The sequence below is a fragment of the Pelecanus crispus genome, chromosome 11, assembly GCF_030463565.1.
Source record: "Pelecanus crispus isolate bPelCri1 chromosome 11, bPelCri1.pri, whole genome shotgun sequence".
Classification (NCBI taxonomy): domain Eukaryota; kingdom Metazoa; phylum Chordata; class Aves; order Pelecaniformes; family Pelecanidae; genus Pelecanus; species Pelecanus crispus.
In genome coordinates, this window is record NC_134653.1 from 17,366,950 (window position 1) to 17,388,667 (window position 21,718).

The 21,718-nt window shown below is 60.1% G+C and overlaps 4 protein-coding genes across 4 annotated transcripts; 1 reads left to right on the forward strand and 3 right to left on the reverse strand.

Moving 5' to 3' along the window:
* Window positions 1-380: 380 nt before the first annotated feature.
* Window positions 381-1,901, reverse strand: PTX4 (pentraxin 4). Its single transcript, XM_075719284.1, has 2 exons — window positions 1,773-1,901; window positions 381-1,628 (listed from the first exon to the last, which is right to left on the reverse strand). The coding sequence occupies exons 1-2, from the start codon at window positions 1,899-1,901 to the stop codon at window positions 381-383; spliced, it is 1,377 nt and encodes a 458-aa protein (XP_075575399.1).
* A 778-nt stretch (window positions 1,902-2,679) lies between these two features.
* On the forward strand, window positions 2,680-9,563 carry ECI1 (enoyl-CoA delta isomerase 1). The gene is made up of 7 exons (XM_075718348.1): window positions 2,680-2,722; window positions 3,060-3,188; window positions 4,212-4,339; window positions 4,990-5,136; window positions 6,414-6,535; window positions 7,252-7,430; window positions 9,061-9,563. Exons 1-7 carry the CDS (start codon window positions 2,680-2,682, stop codon window positions 9,225-9,227), a joined length of 915 nt encoding a protein of 304 aa, XP_075574463.1. The 3' UTR covers window positions 9,228-9,563.
* A 264-nt stretch (window positions 9,564-9,827) lies between these two features.
* LOC104024710 (deoxyribonuclease-1-like 2) lies at window positions 9,828-13,331 on the reverse strand. The gene is made up of 8 exons (XM_009491698.1): window positions 13,185-13,331; window positions 12,743-12,831; window positions 11,616-11,699; window positions 11,399-11,499; window positions 11,212-11,324; window positions 10,827-10,981; window positions 10,605-10,701; window positions 9,828-9,878 (listed from the first exon to the last, which is right to left on the reverse strand). The coding sequence occupies exons 1-8, from the start codon at window positions 13,329-13,331 to the stop codon at window positions 9,828-9,830; spliced, it is 837 nt and encodes a 278-aa protein (XP_009489973.1).
* A 1,817-nt stretch (window positions 13,332-15,148) lies between these two features.
* LOC104023951 (deoxyribonuclease 1 like 2) lies at window positions 15,149-18,548 on the reverse strand. The gene is made up of 8 exons (XM_075718691.1): window positions 18,402-18,548; window positions 17,674-17,762; window positions 17,423-17,506; window positions 17,168-17,283; window positions 16,116-16,228; window positions 15,649-15,806; window positions 15,474-15,570; window positions 15,149-15,202 (listed from the first exon to the last, which is right to left on the reverse strand). Exons 1-8 carry the CDS (start codon window positions 18,546-18,548, stop codon window positions 15,149-15,151), a joined length of 858 nt encoding a protein of 285 aa, XP_075574806.1.
* Window positions 18,549-21,718: the final 3,170 nt, after the last annotated feature.

Sequence of the window (21,718 nt, forward strand, 5' to 3'; positions counted from 1 at the left end):
TAGCTCATCAGTCCTTTGGCCTTGGAAAGCTACGAGACCAGCTCCTTGAGTGCTTATCTCAGCACGGGGGTCCTGAGTCTATGTTATCAGTGTTTTATGCAGGAAGCCTAACAAGCTTGCTCAGGGTCTGTTTTAATCGTGCCAGATAAGGAGTCACATTCAGCAGATAACTAAAACTATCTGAGTCAGGTATTGTCAGAGGTTTAGCCCTTTCACCCTGGCTGTCAAAATCCCTTTTCCCGACCTCCGGTGGCCCCAGTCCTGAGACACCCCCTCTGCCTGGTGTCCTGTCACCCTGGGAGGATGCAGCTTCTGCCAGACAGGTACTGCGAGCCAGCCCTGACTGCCAGAAGCCAGCACCGTTCCCACTGCCGGGCTGGTCACAGGCAGTGCCGGAGGCAGGGGCACGCCACCCTCTGCACTCCACCCTGCAGGGAGGCATCAGCCAGAGTGAGGAGGGGGCCGGGGGGCAGCTCCCAGCTGGTCGCCATGCTGGCCACTTCCCCGGGCAGGAGAGCCCGGCTCCAGAGGGCCAAGCCAGCCAGGTGACCCATGAAGGCTGCTGCAGTGCCAAAGCCCCTGCCAGGGTGGTCCTGCTCCCAGCCAAGCACCAGTGAGCCACCAGCGGGAATTTCATAGCCCTGATGGAAGCCAGAGCCAGCAGCCAGCAGCCGCCTGTCAACGTAGAAGTGGTACTGGCCCTGGCCGGAGGACCAGGTGAGGCAGAGGTGGTGCCACTTGCCATCCAGGAGTCGTGTCACTGGGAGCTCCCGAAACTCCCCATCCCCAATGACAAAGCGCACAGAGCTGGAGAGGTCCCCACCACAGCCACACACAGCCAGCTTGCTGCGGCCATCCTCAGTGGCATAGGAGAGGAGGGCACCGAGGTGGGGGGCTGGGGTGGCCAGCCAGGCACAGAGCGACAATGCCCGCAGCCCCTGGCGCAGCCCCGGCCCTAGGACGGCCACACGCTCAGCAGAGGTGTTGGGGAAGAGCAGGACGGCGCTGGTGCGGCAGGCTGGGGAGGTGGGCACCGAGGCAGGGGGCCTGTACCTACCCTCTCCTGGCTGCTGGCGGGCTGGTGGCTGCTCCTGGGGGACCATGGTCACGGTGGGGAGCGCCAGTGCCACTGCTTGGGCTGCATCGCGAGGGTGCTCTGCATCCTCCCCTGGTGCTCCACTGGGCCCAGCATTGGCCAGCAGCTGGTGCCCTTTCTCCTGCCAGCGTTGCTGCCACCACCTCGCCTTCGGGTGCCGAGCGCTGGGGGTGCTGGGGGCCACCTGGCCCTGCAGCTCCCACTCCAGATGGCTGCCCCAGCTCCGGGGAGTGTCTGGCAGGCTGTGTGTCTTAGTGCCAGCCTCCACCGGTGCACCTGGTGGGTGGGTGAGCAGGTGATGTTGCAGGCTCAGGGCACCCACTGTCCCCTCCAGCCGCTTCAGCCTTCGGTGCAGCCGGCGGCCAGCGGCGGCCAGGCGGGCCAGCTCGGCACCCAGGGCGGCCCGGGCAGCGGCAGCCACCTCCGCTTGCTCTGCCAGCGCCCGGAAGCGTCTGTCGATGTTGTAGGAGATGTTGTAGTTCCCAGCAATGCTCTGGAGATGGCTCAGCGTCACCTCCTGGAGCCGGTGAAACTGCAAGAGAGTGGGACAAGATAGGGTGAACCCAAACCCCCATCCTGGGCCCCTGTGGTGCCGCCAACTCCCAGCTCGGCCCGAAATGGTGAGTGACCCCTGGCACGGGCTGGGCTGCGCCACCTCCCCACTCCGGCTACCCACCTGCTCCTCCAGCCGCCGCAGCCGCAGGAGCAGGCGGCCGGGGCGGGCCACGGGCCCTGGCACCTGGGTCAGGCCACCCCACAGGGTGGCAGCGAGGAGCAGGCAGAGGGGCAGCACCGTCCCCGCCATGCTGCAGCCGGATGCTTTCTGCCTGCACGGCAGGGCCAGCCCTGGCCCCCGCGGTGCCCCCCCGGGTTGGCCTCCACCATGATGAGATCTGCAGCCACCGCTGGCGCGCCCCAGCAGCCGCCAGCACCGGGGCTCCCAGCCCCGCGGCCCTGGGCCAGGCATTCTGCGGGGGTGGTTGGCGCCGGCCCAGGAGCTCCCTGGGGCTCCAGCTGCCCGGGTCAGGGGCCAGGCAGGGGGTGGGTGATGAGCCGTGGGGTGGGGCAAGTGTTGGGGGGGGACCCCTGGGCCTCGGCGGGCCCAGTTGTGCAGGGCAGCTCCCAGGGGGCAGCAGGGTGGGGAGTCTCAGACTAACATGCCGGATGCAGGGCAAGGGTGGGCAGGCAGGACAGTGCAGGCGGTGCAGGACAGGGCAGGCCAGGTAGGATGGTGCAGGCAGGGCAGGACAGTGCAGGCAGGGCAGGGCAGGGCAGGCGGTGCAGGCCAGGTAGGAGGGTGCAGACGGGGCAGTGCAGGCAGGGCACGGCACGGCACGGCACGGCACGTAGGACGGTGCAGGCAGGGCAGTGCAGGCAGGGCAGTGCAGGCAGGGCAGTGCAGCCAGTCTGGGGGCGGGCGGGCTACCACGGGATGGCAGCACGTGCGCGCGGCAGCGCCGACCGTAGGCGGGGCTTCAGGGAGGGGGGCGTGGCTTGCCGCTGGGGGCGTGTCCTGCCGGGCGGGGTGGGGCAGTAACGCGCGGCCCAGGCCCCGCCCTGTACCCTTGACCAGGCGGCAGAAGATGGCGGCGGTGCTGGGCCTCGCCCGCCAGATCGTCCGGTCAGGTGCGCCCGGTCCCGCGGGCGGGTTGGCCTCGCGTCCCTCCGTGTCCCTCCTCTGGGGGTCAGCGTGTTCCCGTGTCCCCCGACGCGAGTCGGGGCGTCCCCACGGACCCTCCCTGTTCCCCCCCCGCCGTGGTCAGGGTGGCCCATGTCCTCCTTCAGTGGGTCAGGGTGTCCCCCGTGTCCCCCTGCCGTGGGCTGGGGTGTCCCCACGCCCTCCTTCAGAGGGTCAGGATGTCCCCCTGTCCCCACCCTGTCTGTGCAGAGCAGTTTTGGGGAGCACACCCCACATCCGTGGGGGCTGTCCCCTGCCCAGCCTTACCTGCTTCTGTCTTCCCAGGTGTGCTGCCCCTCTGCCACTGGCCGCCGGTGTGGGGCAGAGCCACCCGGCAGTCCCCCGGCTTCCTGCTAGCCCCATGTCGCACCTTCAGCAACAAGAAGATCCTGGTGGAGCTGGATGAGAGCTCAGGTCCGGCGGGTGGCACCTCTGCAGTGTCACCCACGTCCCGTGGAGTGTTGTGTGATGCAGGCAGGGGGGGTCTGTCCCATGCCTGCTGCATGGCACATGTGACTGCATGGAAAGCCACCAAAGCCCTAGATGTTCCAGCTTCAGTTGCTTAGGACCCTCACAGAGAAGCATTTGGGGACAGAAGTCTCACCGTTTGTGCATACTTCAGGTGGCTGGGTGCTGCTTGGGTGCCACAGGCAAACCCTAGCTGTCACTGTGGGCAGACCTCGTGCCCTGTCCCCTGCCCATGCGTCGTCCCCTCTGTGGGGTCTTTGCTTTGGGGACCCGATGGAGTGGCAGGCGCTCCTTCAGGGAGCAGCTGTTGGGGATTTCTGTGTCCTGGCAGCCAGGAATAGCTGTCACGGGGCCACATCCCTGCACTGAACAAAGGGTGCTGCTTCTTAAGGCTTCCCAGGGCCAGGCCTCTGGGTGTGTCCTCACGCTGTCCCCAGCCTGGGCACAGCTGCAGCACCCAGACTAAGCACTCAGTGAGGACCTTTTTGGGTAGGGTGGTGCTGTTTGGGAGGGAACAAGGGCTCAGAGCCCTTCCTGCGGTGCTGGCCAGGGTGGCAGTGCTGTCAGCAGGCTCAGAAAGGCATGTGATCCCCTGGGCCTGGGATGTTTGCTGTGATAGAAGCTGGAGGCTTGACCTTATACAGGGAGCCTGGAGAGAAAGGAACTGCTGGGTAGTGTGACCCCGAAGGTGGCTGGTCTTTCAGACACACGGCGTGCCACCGCACGCATGCTTGTTCATGCTCCAGGTTCACCACTGGCTGAGTGACCCCAGCTTGTGGGCGGATCTGGGCAAAGGCAGGGTCCTGCTCTTGGCCCCACTGCTCTGGGGGCTTTTTGAAGAGCCAGAAGCGGAGAGACATGATCTGGGTGAGCACGGAAACAGGGATGTGGGTGAAGCTCCCTTGGGCAAGGCAGTGTGTGCTGCTCTGGTTGGGAGTTACTGATGTCTTTGTGTTTACCATGGCACAGGTGTCGCCACAATGACGTTCAAGAGCCCTCCGGTCAACAGCCTCAGCCTGGACTTTCTCACTGAGTTTTGCATAAGCCTAGAGAAGCTGGAGAATGACCGGGCTTGCCGGGGCGTGATCTTCACATCTGTATGTGTTCTCCTGAGCTCAGGGTGCGAGCTGGGGGGCAATTTGGCAGGCACGGGTGCCATTCCCTTGCTCATGTTTGGTCTCTTAGCTCCCTGGACACTGGCACGGGAGGCCTAGGAGGCAGCTTTGATTGGTTCTGGAAGGAGGGGAGGGGGTTTTTGGAAGGGCTGTGCTCTTTCTTCCCTGCCCTTTTCTAGCAGAAGAATAACAACCGAGTGTTGTCATTTGTCATTAAAATCAAAGCTGCTTATTTGCAAACCTGGCACATCCCTTGAGATCTCTTGAACTGCCCGGAGGGAGCTGCTAGGGGAAGCCAGTGTTTATTTTCAGACATGATGTGGGTGCGAGGTGGTGCCTGGGAATGGGACAAGACAGGTTTTGTGCTGCATGGCTGATGTACCCACACGAGGACCCTGATAATGAGAAATTGTGCTGCAAGCAAAGAGTCCCAGCCCTGCAGGCCATGGTGATGGGATGATTCAGGCTGTGGGAGCACTGAGGAGATTGTTTTAGAACCCCAAAAGACCCTGGTTTATATCATATTTAATTATCTCTTTCCCTTTTCTCAGGCTGCCAGGCTGAGTACATTAGAGGGCTAAAGGGTCATCCTTGAGCAGTGACTCTCAGTGATTCAATCTTCCCGATTCCAGGCTGTCCCCAAAATCTTCTCATCTGGCCTGGACATCACCGAGATGTGTGGGAAGAGCCCAGAGCACTACGCGGAGTTCTGGAGAGCCACACAGGAGTTGTGGCTCCGGCTGTACGGCTCCAACATGGTGACAGTCGCTGCACTCAATGTACGTCCTTTAGATCCACCTTCCTAGTTGCCCCGCACAGTCTGTAACTTGCTGTGGCTTGTTTGCACTGCATGGGCAGGGACAGCCAAAAAATCAGGCTTGTCAGTGCTGAAACTAATACAGGGATGTATTTGTTGGGATGTCTGGGCAAAGTATGTATCTGTTGGTTCAGTGCATTGGGGTGTGGGAAGGTATGGAAGTGTGGGATGTTGCAGGCTGCTGGGGTATAGCAGCATTTTGGCTGTGGTGGAGGGCTTGCACAGCACTCGTGTCCTTGCCGACTGAAGTGCCCTTGGCAGTGTTTTGTGCAGCAAGAGCCATACCCTGCCCCAAGAACTCAGCTGGGAGTCTGTCCTCCAGGCTGGAAGACCAGGAGGAGGACTGTAGGTCAGTGGTAAAGCCCAGAGGGGCATTGATGGCAGATGAGTGCCGGAGAAGCTGAGTGGTTGGCGCAGGAGGAGTGCAAAGGATGCCTGTCACATGCCCACCAGCTGCTTTCTCACTGATGAGACTCGTAGGAGTTGCCCAGGGTCACTTGCTTGGCTGTTGCACTGCTTCGCTGGAGGGGAGGAGATGAGAGGCAGCAATGCTTCGGGCAGTGCGGTTTGTTGTAAGCCCTTTTTTCACTGGGTTTTGCTCCTCCAGCTGTGGTTCTTGGCCAGCAGGGAAGTGCTGTTTGAATCTCATTGTCCATAGATGCCTTGTTACCTGCTCGGTGTCTTATTTTCATTTTTCAGTGCAGTGCCGCTTTGGCAGCTCACAGTTCTGTGTCTGTAGACTGTCTTTGAAGGCAGCTGGGTCTCTGAGTGGCTTCCCAAAGGCATCCTGTGCAGGGCTAGGCAAGCACTGAGTCCTGGCAAAGATGGTCACGAAGGAAGTTTTATAGACAGAAGGTGTTACAAAGCCCCTGGACCGAACCATTTCTGTGGCATTTAGGGTTACAAACTCAAGTAGGGTTAAAAATTCATGTAGGGTTACAAGAAAATGCCGTAGCAAATCTCCACTGCAGGGTTTGCTACCCAAGTAACACGGATCAATTAACTAGATTCCACGCTGGAAAATGCAAGAAAAAAAGAGCATTGAAAAATGAAAGGATAAACCCTGGTAAACCTATCAGAAATCTTCTTTAGGGCTGTTTTGAGTCAGGTAATCAGAGACTTGGGGGACATTTGCTCTTTCACCCTGTGTCTTTCCTGCTCTGGAGGAAACAGCGAGGCTGGGGGCGCAGGGACGTTTGTAACCATGATCTAGACTCACTCCTTCCTTCTCTTTGCCAGGGGTCCAGCCCGGCGGGAGGCTGTCTCATTGCCTTGTCATGTGACTACAGGATCATGGTGGAGAACCCCAAATTCAGCATCGGCCTGAACGAAGTCCAGCTGGGCATTGTGGCTCCCTTCTGGTAGGCCAGTGCCTCCCACTTCTAGTGTCACCTGTAGGTCTCTAAAAAGAATTAATCTTCAAGGAGTTTATTAATCAGTTTAACTGGCCACTGAGATGTAGTCAGTAGTAGAGATGTGTCAGTGATCAGGTAGTTGCAGCTGCAGGACACAGCACCTCATTTCTCTGTCCTGTTCTGCAGGTATCTGAAAAGCTTTCAGGCTGCAGAATGTCCTCACATCCTTCACCAGTGAGGACCTCAGTTCTGACTCTGTAGTCAACTCTGAAACTAGTGCTGGGATATCTCCCTAGTCAGGGTCAGTCTGGGAATACGCTTTTCTGTGGGTACAGGCTGTGTACCTGCAAAATCCCGTAGCTGTGGAGATCTCTGGAAGTGTAGGGGCACTGATATACTGAGGCATGGACCCTTGGTTGCCCTACGAATGTGTAAATGTACTGTTGGAAAGGAGCTTTCACATCACAGCAAGTGGGCACAGCTGGGACCGGTGCACTGAGGGTAAATAGAGCAGCTCTTGTGGAGAGGAGGGTGAACTCTGTTGGGGTAGTACTGAAAAAGGCTCTTCTCGCCTGACTTTGCATGGCGTGGCTGAGTCCGTAGCTGCTGTTAGAGACTGTGCCTGGGCAGTGGGACTGAGCGTGCTCTTAGCTTCAGTGTCTGGGTTCAGCTGCTGCTGGGTGTCTTTCCTTGACCATGGCTTTTCCTCCTATCTCTTCTAGGTTTAAGGACACATTTGTGAACACTGTGGGACACCGATTTGCTGAACGCTCCCTCCAGCTGGGCTCCCTCCACCCTGCACCCGAGGCCCACAAGTTTGGCCTTGTGGATGAGCTGGTGCCAGAAGAGAAGCTCCAGGAGAAGGCCGCGGCTGTTATGGCACAGTGGCTGGCCCTTCCCGGTAAGGGCAGCACCTCTGGCAGAGGAAGCGGGGATCTGATCTGGGTGGGAAGGACAGGTACCAGGGCTGGTACATGGGAACTATGTAACAGTTTCCATTTAAAGGGAAGGTGCGAACAGCTGGGAGATAGGAAAGCTCAGAACAGTGGTCCAGGCAGCTTTGGGCTAACAGAGACTTGCTTGCTAGTCCACCCGCGCAGGAGGACACTGTGCTGAGTGTGCAGGGCGCGTGGCTCCAGCTTGGCTCGCCCTGCCAATCCTGCTGAGTCAATCCAGAGGTGCCTGAGCTGCAGATATAAACTGAATCTCTGGTCTGTCAGTGGAGGTGTTACCCCAGGAAAGCTGCCATGGAGTTGAGGGGACAGGCTGGGTGAGAGTGCCTGGGTGGCTGCCAGTCCACCTTTGTGCTCTGGATCAACTCTTGTCACTCTGCTGAGCTGGGGATGGCAATGGGGGCGTGAGGACAGACAGCAAGTACAAACATCACATGCTTGTTTGGGCTGCTCCGTGACTGGCAGCACATGGTTCCTGGGCTGGGAGAGGGCTCTCTGTGGGCCAGGGCTAGACCAGAGCTATCCCATGCCACGTCCTGAGTGCTGCAGGGAGGTGCAACTACATATCACCCTTCAGCTGCTCTTTCTGTACAAACCTGAATGAAACTGAGCAAAAGTGGATGGGTTCCAGGGCTCTTGCTTTGTGTCCCAGCCTTGGAAGAGGGTCCCTAAACAGTGCTCTCCCCTGCTCTCCTGGCATTAGATTGAAACAGCCCCCAAGAGTGGGGAGCATGTCTCAGCTGTGCTCTCTTCTGACTTCCAGGAGGCACCATGCAGGTTCTTTCCCAGAACCCTAAATCAGAGCCAGGGGGAGTCTGTCCGCATGAAGGTGTCTGTAGTGCAAAGGTGCTGGAGCCATTCGGGGTTCCCAGTGCGTATGGGGGGGTTGGTCATCATTTCACTGTTGCTGTTGCAGCACACTGAGAGTCTGTATGCAACATCTGTGCTATAGAAGTGCAGCCGCTCATTGAGCATGGCTCTGTGTGTGTGTGCATGTGCGTGTGTGAGCAGATGTGTGCTCAAGGCTTTGGTCAGCTCCAGCAGCCAACACTGCTCCAGCAGCATCCACGTATCCATAATGAACTGGCTCAGAGCCTGCCATTGGGATGAGTTCAAGGGGACAGTGCTGCTGGCTTTTGTACGGCATGTTTGGCATGAGCAGACTGTCTTGCCAGAGCTTGAAGGGGTTGGGTTGAGGGAGCTCAGAGCTCAGAGCCAGAGCAGTTTCAAATAGCAGGGAATTTTGTTTGGTTACTGCTGTCCTGAGCCTGGTGGTGTGTAGTGGGGCGGGGGCTGGGCTCTGGAGGGTGCAAAGAGGAAGGAAGTGCACAACTTTTTGTCATCTGTCCCAGCAGATCAGTTGTTTCCCCACTGAATGGTACAGATCATAATTTATTGTATGAGGATTTATCCAGTTCAGCTTCCAGGTGATGTGTTATACCTTTCCATGCTGGTTTAAAGAGTCCTTTGGTGTGTTGTACCTCCCCTTTGGAGGGACCTGCACATGGTGGCAGTGGCCGAGAACTGGTTGGGGGTGAGGACCGCACACGTTCCCCATCCTTGCTCTCCTCTCTGCAGACCACGCCCGTCAGCTCACCAAGTCCATGATGAGGAAAGCGGTGTTGGACCGCCTGGTAGCTCACCGGGAGGAAGACATTCAGAACTTCATCAGCTTCATCTCAAAAGAGTCCATCCAGAAGTCACTTCGTATGTACATGGAGATGCTAAAGAAGAGGAAGAGCTGAGGAGCCAGCTGTCCGGGGCCCGGTCCCAGGAGCTTGAGTGACCTTCTGAAACGCTGCAGTACCTGTAGACTTTCACAGTGAAGCCATCTGCAGTGTCAGCAGTTGGTGGCGTGCTGCCTGCTCCCATGGCCCCCCCAACTGCCCCTTCCTCTTAGTCCCCATAGGGTGCCTGACACCACCACTGCCTTTCCTGAGAGCAGGGAGAGCTGCCCTCTCAGCTCCCCTGAGGAGCGGACAGCGTGACAGTCTTGACACTGCTGTGGCGCGAGCCCGACAGTCCTTGCATATCCTCCCTCCTGTCCAACAGCTAATTGTGAAATGAGATTTGTCAATAAAGTCTTTGATGAGGTAGGACATGGATGCGTCATTCCCCAGCCTGTCTGCAGTCACTGCTTCCTGGCTGGTGGTCTGCCTCTGGGCTCTGGTTCGTGGTGGGCTGGGGGGGCCTGGGCACAGCCAGTGGCTGGCTGCGACCCTTCTCCAGACCGGGATCCAGAGCAGCCCACGTGCAGGGCTCGTGGATGGGGCTGACGAGAGCACTTCACAGGGGTTGGTGGTGGGAGCTGGAGATGGATTGTGGTCTGCAGCCGCAGGAGGAGCTCAAGCTGTCAGCTTCACCTCGACCGGGTAGTGGTCACTGACTGCCAGGGCCTGGAGGAGGGCGAGAGGTGGGGAGGTGTAACGCAGGGGTTCAGTGAGCTCCTCACCCCTTGCCGTGCTGCTGGGGCCAGCAGGGTGACTGATCACCCTGCCAGACCCTTCTGCCTGCTGGAGGGGGATGTGATGTCCCCAACCCTGAGAGGCTCAACACACAATGCTCCAGTTCTGGCACCTTTCGTGGAGAGATGCCCAGGTGTGGCCTGTTGTGGTTGGTGCTGGCAGGGGGGTGTCTGCCCTCCCGAGACCCCCAGCTTGGGAGCTCTGTGCCAGCTGTGGGATGGTTGGAGGTCGGCTTTGATCGCCCCATGCCATGGGGTCCTACCCATGAAAGACTACGAAAAGCCGTGTGTGTCTCCTCTCTTCCCCACGGGGACAAGCAATGACCCCAAATCCCCCCTCCTGTTTCCACCCATGGATTCCACAGCACCCCGAGCTCCCCATTAGCTGGCTGCAGGCTGCTGTGTCCCGGGAGGGGAGCATGCCTTATGCAGGGGCTGTGCTAGCATCCCAGAAGTCAGGTGCTGCGCAGGGGTACACATGCTGCGGCCAGAGCCAGCTCGGGCTGCTGCTGGAGCTGCATCAACTCTGCTTTTGGGCTTTTTCTTAAATGCGGCAGCTAAATGGCCAAACAGACACCAGCAGCCCCACAGCCAGCGCTGCCTGGGGCAGCACAGCTTTGGTGCCGGTTTGAGCCCCGGCTTTGTGAGCCCCACTCACCTCCTCCTGCTCCAGCTGGAAAGTGTGCTGGAAATTGTAGATGGCAGCTGAATTTGGCACAATGCTTCTCTTCAGCTTGGCACCACACACCACAATCCTGCCAGGGAGACACAGGCAATGGGTCCCACTCCTGCCCCCACGCTTGGCCACTAGTGGTGTGGGACAAGCAGGGGGGGCCCCAGGGTGCCATGGAGGGGACTGCAGTGCCATGGCAGCGCTCACCTGTCGTAGGCGCAGTCCGACTTCCCCACGGTGGTATCGGCACTGTCGGGGATCAGCCACTTGAAGACATCGCTGGTGCGCAGGCGGATGGCTGACCAGTCACTCGGCTGGACGTAGGCGCAGTCAGCGTTGAAGTCGCCAAGGAACATGATGTTCTGTGATGGGAAGATGGGGGGGCTCATGGCGGCGGGAATGGGGCTGCCCCTGACACCCCCTCCCATGCGGGCCAGTCCCAGGTGCTGGGGATGGGGCAGAGGACAGGGCAGGAGCAGGGTCCCCATCCCACCACCCTTGCACCAACCACGTTTGCCTCGGAGCAGGGTCAAATGGTCCCTGGGGATCAGCACCCACCCTTGGTGCCACCCCTGGTGCCGGCAGCACTCACGTCAGTCCCCCACTTGCTGATGATGGCCACGTAGACATCGTAGAGCGCATCGATCTCAGCAACGGCATCGTGCGGGGCCGAGTGCAGTGGCACCAGCACAAACTCCTCTGCCTCTGCCAGGGGAGAGGGACATCAGCCCCGTGGCCACCCCATGCCACTGCCTGGGGCCACACATCACCCCACTTACTGGTGTGGGGCACTGAGACCCTCAGGATGAACGGCTCCCGGCTGAAGACATCCTGGGGGTCCTCATATTGGTAGGTGTCCACCACAGACACAACATCTGTCCTGTGGGATGAAAGGGATGGTGACCCTGGGTCTTGGCATGGCCCCTGTGTCCCCTCCACAGTGTTGGTGGCCCCGTGGTGCTGCAGGACAGGCAGCAGCACGCCCAGCCCCATTACCTGTAGATGAAGAGGTACATCTCCTTGTAGTTGTCCCGTCCCAGGGGGTCACTGATCTCGTAGTCATACAGGGATGTGGACATGCTGTGGAGATGCAAAGGCAGGATGGTGACATGGCTGGTTCCATCCTGGGGTGGCCTCAGCATGGCCAGGGGCTGGGCAGCCGTGGGGTTGGCATCAGCCAGTCCTGCCCTGCTGTCCCCGTGGGCCACTGTGCCCTGGCTGTGGGGTGACATGGGGTGTAGTGGTTCCGAGCCACCCTGCTGTCCGCACCACCCCGGGGTGGCTACTCAGGCATGGCCGGCTGCAGGCAGGACATGGTGCACCTCGCGCCACCCCTTCCTCTGCAGGGACGCTCCCCACCTTCATTTGCAGCAAAGTTAAATTAGGTTAATGAGCAGCCCGGGGCCCCACGGAGCCTGACATCACCGTCCCTGCCCCGGCTGCTTTGTGGCCGTGCTGGAGGGGACACCGCAGGGGTGAGGATGTGGGCTGGGTGTACCTGCTCAGGAGCACTCGCAGCCTTTCAACAAGGCAGCCGCAGCCTCCGCCCGGCGCCAGCCTGGCTCTGGCCCGTGCCCTCACCCAAAACGGCGTCAGCACCCAGCCGGTGGAGGGGCTGCTGCCCCGCGGTGGCCAGTTTTAGCCCACCCCAGAAGCCCCTTTTCCTCCTGGGGTGCCCGAGTCACTCGCTTCAGAGCATCATCTGCAGCTGGGTCCATCCCCGAGTTCCCCTGCCACTCACAGGGTCTTGGGGTGCAGGGGACTGCCTGCCCCTGCCCCCTTCATCCCCCATCTCGCCTCTGCCCCGTCCTGTTGGATTTTGGAGCTGGAGCTTGCCAGAGCTGTAGTTCCTTTCCATCCTGTGTGCTCTGGTGGGATTGCAGCTTTTGGAGGGGTTGCGTGCCTCTTGTATCCCTCTTCCCCTCCCCAGATTATTCTTGTTGGCTTTTTCAGTGCCTGCTCACAGCTTCAGCCCCAGCACTTTTCTCCTATTCCCCTTTCCAAAACGAAACCCTCTGTCAATGGATGACTTTTTTTGGCCTTCTATAGCTCACGCAGCTTGGCTTTCCTTGCTAATGCTGGCGTCTCAGCCCAGGCACTCTCAGCCCCAGCCCTGCTCGTACCTGTTAAGCTGCTCCATGAGCTGGGTGACAGCGCTGAGGTCGGAGTCTCGCACCTCCTGCACCAGTGCCACATCATAGCGGCTCAGGATCTGCGGGGCCAAGAGGGATGACGATGGTGAGAGGGAGCCTGCTGCTGGCTTGGGGCCACCCTCTCTCCTCTCTCACCCCTCTCCTGGCCGGGCACCCCGATGCAGTGCTGTGTGCAGTACCATGGGGACCCACATATCCCTTGGCATCAGGGCAGATGTCCACAAGGAGGGTTCAGAGGGACTGCGGGGTGTACCTGACATCCCATCTTGGTCCCCACCAAGCCTTCATTCACCCAAGGCATCCCTGGCACTGGGATGCCATCCCACCTGTGGCCACGTCCCCACATGTCCCTGGCACAGGAGCCACAGTTTGGGTCTGCCCTAGTGCAGACCCCATCCCCAGCTGCACTCACGCTGATGATGATGCCCGCCACTTCCTCGTTGGACATCTTGGTGTCTCCGAATGCCTGGATGTTGAAGGCACTGACGCGTAGTGTGGCAGTGGCCGGGCATGGGAGAGCCATGGCCAGCAGGGACAGTGCCAGTGCCACAGTCCCCATCCTGCTGGGAGGGGTGCTGAGCCACAGGGATGCAGCAATGGAGCCAAGCTTGGGAAACTGCTTTGGATTTGGGGATAGAGCAAAAAAAATCCATATAGGTCCTTCCTAAGTCCTGGCGTGCAACAGTATGCCGCGGTGGACACTGCCCGGAGCAGTCCGCAGAGCCAGCATGGGCTGTCTGCCAGCTTGCCGGCCCCAGGGGAAGCTAAACCCCATCCTGCCACGGTGAATCCACCTGGCAGCACCCCTGACAGCCCCTGGGATATCCTGCCAGGACACATCCATCCCCTGCCAGCCCCAGCTGCTGCCGCCAGCCCCCCGGGCTGCTTTGCGTCCTTAAACTTGATCGCAGCACCTACTGTCTAAGTAAGGGAGCAACTCCTCATTCCAGCTCGTCCCAGCTCATCCCAGTCCCTCCCGGTTCACGGCGGACGGTGCTCAGCCTGGATCTGTCCTTACCGTGCTGAGTGCGCAGCACCTCTGCCCTCCCAGCAGCAGGATGGGCAGCTTTATTCCCAGTGGAGGGGCCGGCAAAGCAGGATGAGTCGGACACCCCCGTGGGGGTTTTGGCACAGCTTTTGGCTCCTTCCTACATTGGGAAACCAAAAACCCACAGGGCGGCAGGGTGGGGCTGGTGTAGCCGCCCCTGTGCCGATGAGGCAAAGGGTGGCTGGGGAGGCACAGTGGTGCCGGGGCATTCCGGTGGGGCTGGGTGGGCGCACAGGACTCGGGGTGCTGTGGCTGGGGTGGCCCCCCAGGTCATGGAGCAGGGCACGGTGGCCAGGCAGGCGGCAAAGGACGATGGCCTTAATATGGGTGATTCAGATGGTGTAATTAGAGGGGAGAGAAGGAAATGGCAGGATGTCTGGGTCAGGCAGGCTGAGCACCACCATCCTCGGCAAGAGGGGGCGGCTTCAAACCCCCGCAGTAGCCCCAGTGGCCACCCAGAACAGCCCCAGTCATGACCCAAAGCAGCCCCAGTTGTTACCAAAAGCAGCCCCACTGGTGGCCCAAAGCAGCCCCAGCAGAGCCGGCATCCCCTTCTCCAGCACATGGCATGACCCTGGCTGAGGGATCAGGCAGCTCTGCCGGGGTTCCAGCAGTGGGGGGCGGGTGGGGAGGTGGTGGCCGTTCATGTCAGGGCTTGCCAGGCTCTCATGTGTGCCACTGGGTTTTGCATCCTCACACCCAGTCACAGGATGAGTCCGGTGTCCCTCGTCACTGTACTGGCATTGAAACCCCCCTGAGAAGCACTGAACCCCCTGGGAACTGACTCACGTCCTCTGCCTCCTCCCACCCTCGCCGTCAGTGCCCCACCAGTTGCCCCACAGCCAGGCAGGCTCCGGCAGGATGCAGCTCCCAAGCCAGCAGAAGAGCCTCCTGCGACCTGACAAGGAGGCTGAATCCTGCCCAGAGCCTCCCAGGACCTTTCCAGTATCCCTACTTTTGCCACCAGCAGCTCAGAGGGGAGCGGCACTTGCTGTCCTGTGGGTCCGGGGCTCTCAGTGGCAGAAGGGGACCCCCAGCCCTGGGGACCTCCCTGGCTCTAGCCCTGGTGGGGTTGCCCCTGGCAGGGGGATGGGGCACTTGGGCTTGGGGCACTGCTGGGGGGGCTGAAGGGACGCTCCCTCCGGAGCTGCAAGGGCTGGAAAAGGCTTTAATGGAAGCAGAGAGCATCCCACTCCCACAAGACACCGAAGAGCGGCTCCTTGAAGAGACGGTGGGCAGCTTGGCTGGCTGCTGGTGGTGCCTGGGCTCCCATGGGGGATGCAGGTGCGTGCTGGGGTGTCCTGGTAGCCACCGGCACGGGGATGGGCTCAGCGGGCTTTCAGGGTCACCTCCACCGGGAAATGGTCGCTGACGGCCAAAGCCTGGGTGTCAGGGGAAAGCAGAGAGCCAGTTGAGCTCATCTGGACCAACCATCGCTGTCATGGCTGGCTGGGACACCAATGCTCCACTCCCACCCCAAAATTTAGAGTGTACCCCAAAATGCTCAGGCTGGGGTGTTGCATCAGTGCAGGCGTTGGGGTCAGGCCACCCTCGGGTGTGCCCTGGGGAACAGGGGCCCACCTGCACTCCTGGGAGGCATGGTGGGTTAGATCCCGGTGCCAGTGGGCTTGTGTGCCCTGGCCCCTTACTCACATCCTTGCTCTGGAGGTGGAAAGTCTTCTGGAAGTTGTTGACGGTGGCAGAGCCAGGCTCGATGTCTTGGCGCAGTGCAGTGCCGCAGGCGACAATGCTGCCGGGGCATCATGGGGGTGTTAGCACCCGCCGGTCCCCCCCACGCCTTCCCCTGTGCCACTGCTGCAGCACCCACCGGTCATAGGCACAGTCGGTGGTGGCAGCGACGGTGGTGTCGGCACTGTCAGGGATGAGCCACTCGCAGGCGTCGAGGGAGCGCAGGCGGATGAACTGCCACTGTGTGCTGGTCACGTAGGAGCAGTCAGCGTTGAAGTCGCCCAGGAGGAGGATGTTCTGCAGGGCAGCATGCTGTGTCTCTGCCCACAGACCTTACTGGGCACCAAGGGCTCCCTAAAATCTTATGGGGCAGCAAGAAACCCCCTTGGGGCTCCCCAGCATGGGGGGACAAGCCCCCAGTAATGGCAGTGGAGCCACCCAGCAGCTCCCTGCCCAGACATTGCCAGGGTGGCATGTGCTCCGATGGGTATGAGGGGTCTCCCATGGGACACATCCATCCCAGGACAGCCACTGAGATGTGTGGTGGCCGTACACCAGCCCATCCGGCTGCCCCAGGGAGGATCCGAGCTCCCCGCTGCAGCTTACGTTAGTTGCCCATTTGTTGACAACGTCGGTGTAGACATCGTAGAGTGCGTCGATCTCGTGTGCTGCACTGCTGGGCTCTGCATGCAGGGGCACCATCACGAACTCCTCCACCTCTGCCAGACAGGTGCCCATCAGCCCCCAGCTTGGGTACAGCTGGGGAGGGGAGCAGGAACCCCGGGGGACCACCCCAGGGCAAGCCCCAGCTACCAGCTGGGAAAAGCTACCAAAGGGAAAGGGTGCATTGTTTTTTTGTGGTCTGCCTGTCCTCCAGGCCAGAATTTCCAGCAGGGAGCTGCATCCCTCTGCACATGGTTTGGGGTTTGCTGCTTGTTTCCCATCATTTTTTCCAAGCTGCTGTGGTTTTGGGAAGGGCACGGGGGTGGGAGAGAGATGGGAGAGTGTGCGTGTGCTGGGGAGCTGCCAGGGAGGTGGAGGTGATGGCACAGGGTAGGAGATGGCACAAGGTGGGAAATTGGAGGTGATGGGAGATGGTACATGATGGGAGACAGCAGGTGAAGGGAGATGGCAGGTGATGGGAGATGGCACATAACTGGAGGAAGCAGATGGTGGCATATGGCACAAGATGGGAGGTGGCAAGTGATGGGATGTGGGACACAATGGGAAACAGCTGGAGATGTGATATGGCATGCAACTGGAGAGACAGCATGGTGGGATGGAGGCATAGGTGGATGGATAGGGGGTGTGGACAGCTGGATTGATGGGTGGGTGGATGCATGGATGGACAGATGGATGGATAGATGCCTGCAGACAATAGGTGGAGATGGGAGATGGTGGGAGATGGCACATGGTGGGAAACAGCAGGCAGTGCTGGCCATGCTGGGCAGCTACCCAGGACCCCTGAGCACCCATGCATGGGAGAAGGCCCCACAGCAGTGCAGGACCCCAGTGGATCCCCTCAGCTTGCTCCAGAGTGCAACTCCCCACCTGGCAGGCATAGCTCCGGGCTCAGCTGCATGCAGAAGGGACCCCGTGCCAGGTCCAGGCAGCCCCCAATGCCAGCCAAGGTGCTGCCATGTGCCAGCTCTGCTCACGTGTGGTGGGCGAGAAGAACTTGACAATGAAGGGCTCCCTGCTGAAGGTATCGGTCCCGCAGGACTCGCAGCCGTCATCGTAGTAGTAGCTTCCCAGCACGGAGACCATGTCCGACCTGAGGGAGGAGAGCGGGGCAGCCTCCAGTACCGCCCCTGCCACAGCCAGGGCCCCCAAAGGTACCCACATCTCTTTGGGGGCCACTGGGGGGACAGCAGGTGACACGGGGGACACCAGACCCTAGAGGCATCCCTTACCTGTAGATGAAGAGGTATTGCTCCTTGTAGCTGGTCCGACCCAGGGGGATGCTGTCCAAAAAGCTGTATGGGTGCAGGGATGCACTGGAAGCAAGATGCGGAGAGGGTGAGAAGAGGCTCCTGGTGCTCCCCAGCACCCAGTGGGCTCTCTCCAGCCAAGCCAGAGATGCCCCGGCACAGCGAGACACCAGCCAGGATCTGTCCCGGCATCCCATTTGCAGGCACCCCCCACCCAGTGCCATTGGAGTCACCTGTTGAGCTGGTCCACGAGCTTCTTCACAGCGCTCAGGTCAGTATCCCGGACCTCCTGCACCATGGTGATGTCGTACCCCGACAGGATCTAGGGGGACAAGCTCAGAGCTGCTTGCCCTTGGCCAGGAGCTGCTTTTGGGGGCACCTGTGGGTGCCTGGGCTGGGCTCTGAAGGCTCCCAGGCTGGTAAAAGGGGGCAGCATGGACCCAAGAGCCAGGGAGGGAACTCCTCTGCTCGTGTACTCTGGCTTGGAAGGACCCTGGGGTGATACAGTGCCCTCTAACACCCATCTGTCTACCCTCTGCCATCCCAGCAGCTCCTCATTCGCAGGCTGCTCTGAGTGAGGAACCTGGGCAGCACTGAGCATCGCCTGCCCTCGGCTGGGGACCAGCAAGAGTGGACATGGCCCAAGGCTGGAGACAGTGATGGGGGAAGGGAGGATGGGTGGGTGGATGGATGGACGGATAGAGGAGCGGATGGAGGCACGGATGGAGGCATGTGTGAATGGAGGCATAGATGGATGGATGGGTGGGTGGGTGGGTGGATGGATGGAGGCATAGGTGGATGGATAGGGGGTGTGGACAGCTGGATTGATGGGTGGGTGGATGCATGGATGGACACGTGGATGGACAGATGCCTGCAGAAAGCTAGTGTCCGACTCCCCCAAGCTGGCTGCATCCCAGAGACCAGAGAGTGGCCAGGACCGCTCCTCTCCCCCAGCACTCACAGAGACGATGATATCTGCGATAGTCTGGTTGGACATCTTGCTGTCCCCAAACGCCTTGATATTGAAGGAGCTGATCCTCAGCGTGGTGGCCATGTGCAGCAGGAGAGCTGCAACCAGCAGCGACAGCACCAGCTTCGAGGCCACCATCCTGCATGCAGAGGGGTAGGGGTGGGCTCAGCCCCCTCGCTGGGAGGGGGATTTGGCACAGACAATGAGGGTGACCAGGGTATTCCCGCTGGCTGTACTGGTTTCACTGGGAGGTGTCTGTTTTCCAGTGAACCACCAGGACCCAGGGATGGTGAATCCCCATCTAGGCATCCGACTCCAGCCTTGGGCTGCTGAGTCCTTGCTTGTCCCTGCCTCACGCGAGGCCTCATCCCTCCTGTCCCTCCTGGAGGGAGGCCAGACCACCCATGAGGTCAGAGCAGATAATTCACTGGCAAAGGAGCAAATGCCATTTCATGGTGACGCAGAGCAGTTGGTTCCTTATTCACTGTGCTCAGCCCGGACACCTCTCCTAGCCCGGGGTGGGTGGCAGCGGCCAGGGACACAAAGGTCCCTTGGCTTGTGCCTCTCCCACCCCTCCCCAGCTCTGCACCAGAGACCCAAAAGACCCTACAGCAGCCGTGCTGGGACAGAGCAAGGGATGGATCCCCCCTGGCACCCCTCCCCACCTCCTCGTTGTGCCTGGAGCATCCTCACCCTGGGGTATCCTGCCCCCCTGCACCCCAGCACTGCCCATGCCCATCCTCACCCAGGCTGGAGTCCCCGGGGACCTCCCACTGAGGCAGCGCGGCAGCTCCCACACATGGGGAAAGGCATTTGGGAAGTATTTCCTGTGGCGCTCAGCTCCCTGGGGTAATATTTCACCAGCAGATGAGATCTGAGCTCTGCCCAAGCCCAGGCACCCCAAGCACCTGGCCCTGCCAGAAGCCCTGATAAGATGGGCTGAGAGGACAGGCAAACACCCCAGCTTTCAGCACACCTGAAGCCTGATCTGGGGAAAGGCTTGCTCCCTGGGCTCGTTTTTTCTTCCAGGACAGCTGCTCTAGTTATATCCTCACCTTTCCCCACCTGCATCCTTGCTACGGCTGCAAACGCTACCATCTGTAATGCCACAGTCGCTCCAGTTGGTAACATGGCAATTCGGTAACACCACAATTTGGTAATGTTATGATTTTGTCACGCCACAAGCTGCCCAAAGCCCCACGAGTCCTCCCGGCTCCCAGGGGACACAACAGCCTCTGCAGCCTCCCAGGAAGAGGCACCTATAGAGGACTGTATCCATCCCAGGCGATGCAGGTGAGCTGTGCCCAGGCTCAACCCCGGCAGAGCATCTTGGCAAAATTAAGCTGAGCTGGAGAAGGCAATGTTGGAGAGGGGAGCTCCTGGGGCGCGGGAGGAGAGGGGAGCAGGACGTACCTTTGGTGTTGTCCAAGGTCTCTGGAAGGGGAAGGAGCCACACCTGCATTTATGGGGAGGGACACGCTCACCTTGCCAAGTGGTTGCCCAGCCAAGCAGTGTGTGAGGCCGCAGGCTTCATATGGCATTTTTCACAGAAATAAAGGTCTGCTTAGTGAAAAAAACAACCCTTTCAACCAGTGCCAACACCTGCCACCACAGGTAAAGCTGAGAATGTGCCTGAATCAATAAAAATGCCAACAAGAGATCTGCAAGGTGTAAGCGAATGTCGTGGTTTAGCCCCAGCCAGTAACTAAGCACCACACAGCCGCTCGCTCACTCCCCCTACCCCGACGGGATGGGGGAGAGAATCGGAGGAGTAAGAGTGAGAAACACTCCTGGGTTGAGATAAGAACAGTTTAATAATTGAAATAAAATAAAGTAAAATAATAATAATAACAATGTAATAATAATAGTAATAATAATATACAAAGCAAGTGATGCACAATGCAATTGCTCACCACCCGCTGACCGATACCCAGACAGTTCCTGAGCAGCGATCGCTGCTCCCCGGCCAACCCCCCCCAGTTTATATACTGAGCATGACATCATATGGTATGGAATAGCCCTTTGGTCAGTTTGGATCAACTATTCTGGCTGTGCCCCCTCCCAGTTTCTTGTGCACCTGGCAGAGCATGGAAAGCAGAAAAGTCCTTGACTAGCATAAGCAGTACTCAGCAACAACTAAAAACATCAGTGTGTTATCAACATTATTCTCCTACTAAATCCAAAACACAGCACTATGCCTGCTACTAGGAAGAAAATTAACTCTATCCCAGCTGAAACCAGGACAGCGAATCACAGAGATCACTCATGGGGAACGGCAGCTCCCCAATACGGGGCATGGGCAGCTCTCACTCATCACCAGATACAATTTCTCTTAAAAAGTGTTTATTTCACCAACACCAACCGTTCCCAGCCGGCACCCCACATTTCCAACAAGCTCATTTCAGGCGAGCATGCTGGGGCCTGTGGGATCCCGGTGCTGGGGGCTGAGTGCAGCCAGTGCATCCTGGTGCAGCCCCACTTGCTTTGGTCTTTGGTTGTGGAGCCGAGCTGGGAGTCCTGAAAAATGATGGGTCCCCACTGCAGCACCTGTCCCCGGACCCTCCCCAGGAGGTCACCCGAGGCAGGTCCTGTCCCGGAGGGGCCTGTGCGGTGCTGGGGAATGGCAGCCCCCCACCCCGCATGCTCCAACAGCTCGCCCCGGCCTTGGCTGCTCGCTGGTGCTCCTGGTGCTCCCTGGCCTCCAAAGGCAGCTGATGCATTTCCCAAGAGGGCCATGCCAGGCCCTTGCAGTGCTCCGTGCTCCTTAGGGGCTGGAGGGACCCTGCCAGCCCCGCCTGAACAGGGCCAGGGCCTGCACCCCACTCCCCACAGAGCCATCAGGGCTGGGCCGAGACACCCCGCAGCAGGGCTGCAGCTCCCCAGGTCAGCCCCAGGTGCAGGCCCCTCAAGCCAAGACCGCCGCAGGGCCAGGCTTCCTCTAGGCCAAGATCCCCTCAGGGCCAGTTCCCTCCCGGGCCAAGACCCCCCAAGGGCCAGCCCCAGGGCCAACCCCCCCAGCCCAAACCCCGCAGGGCCAGGCCCCCCCCCCAGGCCAAGACTCCTGAGCCTCAGGCCCGCTCCTCGCCGCTCCTCCCCCGCCGTTGGGGAGGGGCCGCCAGGGGGCGCTGCCGGCGGCGGGCGCGCGTGGGCCCTTTTTGTCCGTCGCGGGCTGCCGTAGCGCCCGTCCGCTCTGCCCCTCCGCCGCTGTGGGAGGCCGCGCCGCGCCGAGCGGGGCCGGGCCGGGCCGCAGGGGCGGCGGGACGCGGAGGAGGGGAAGGGGGGGGTCCGTTCTCGGTGGGGTCGGAGCC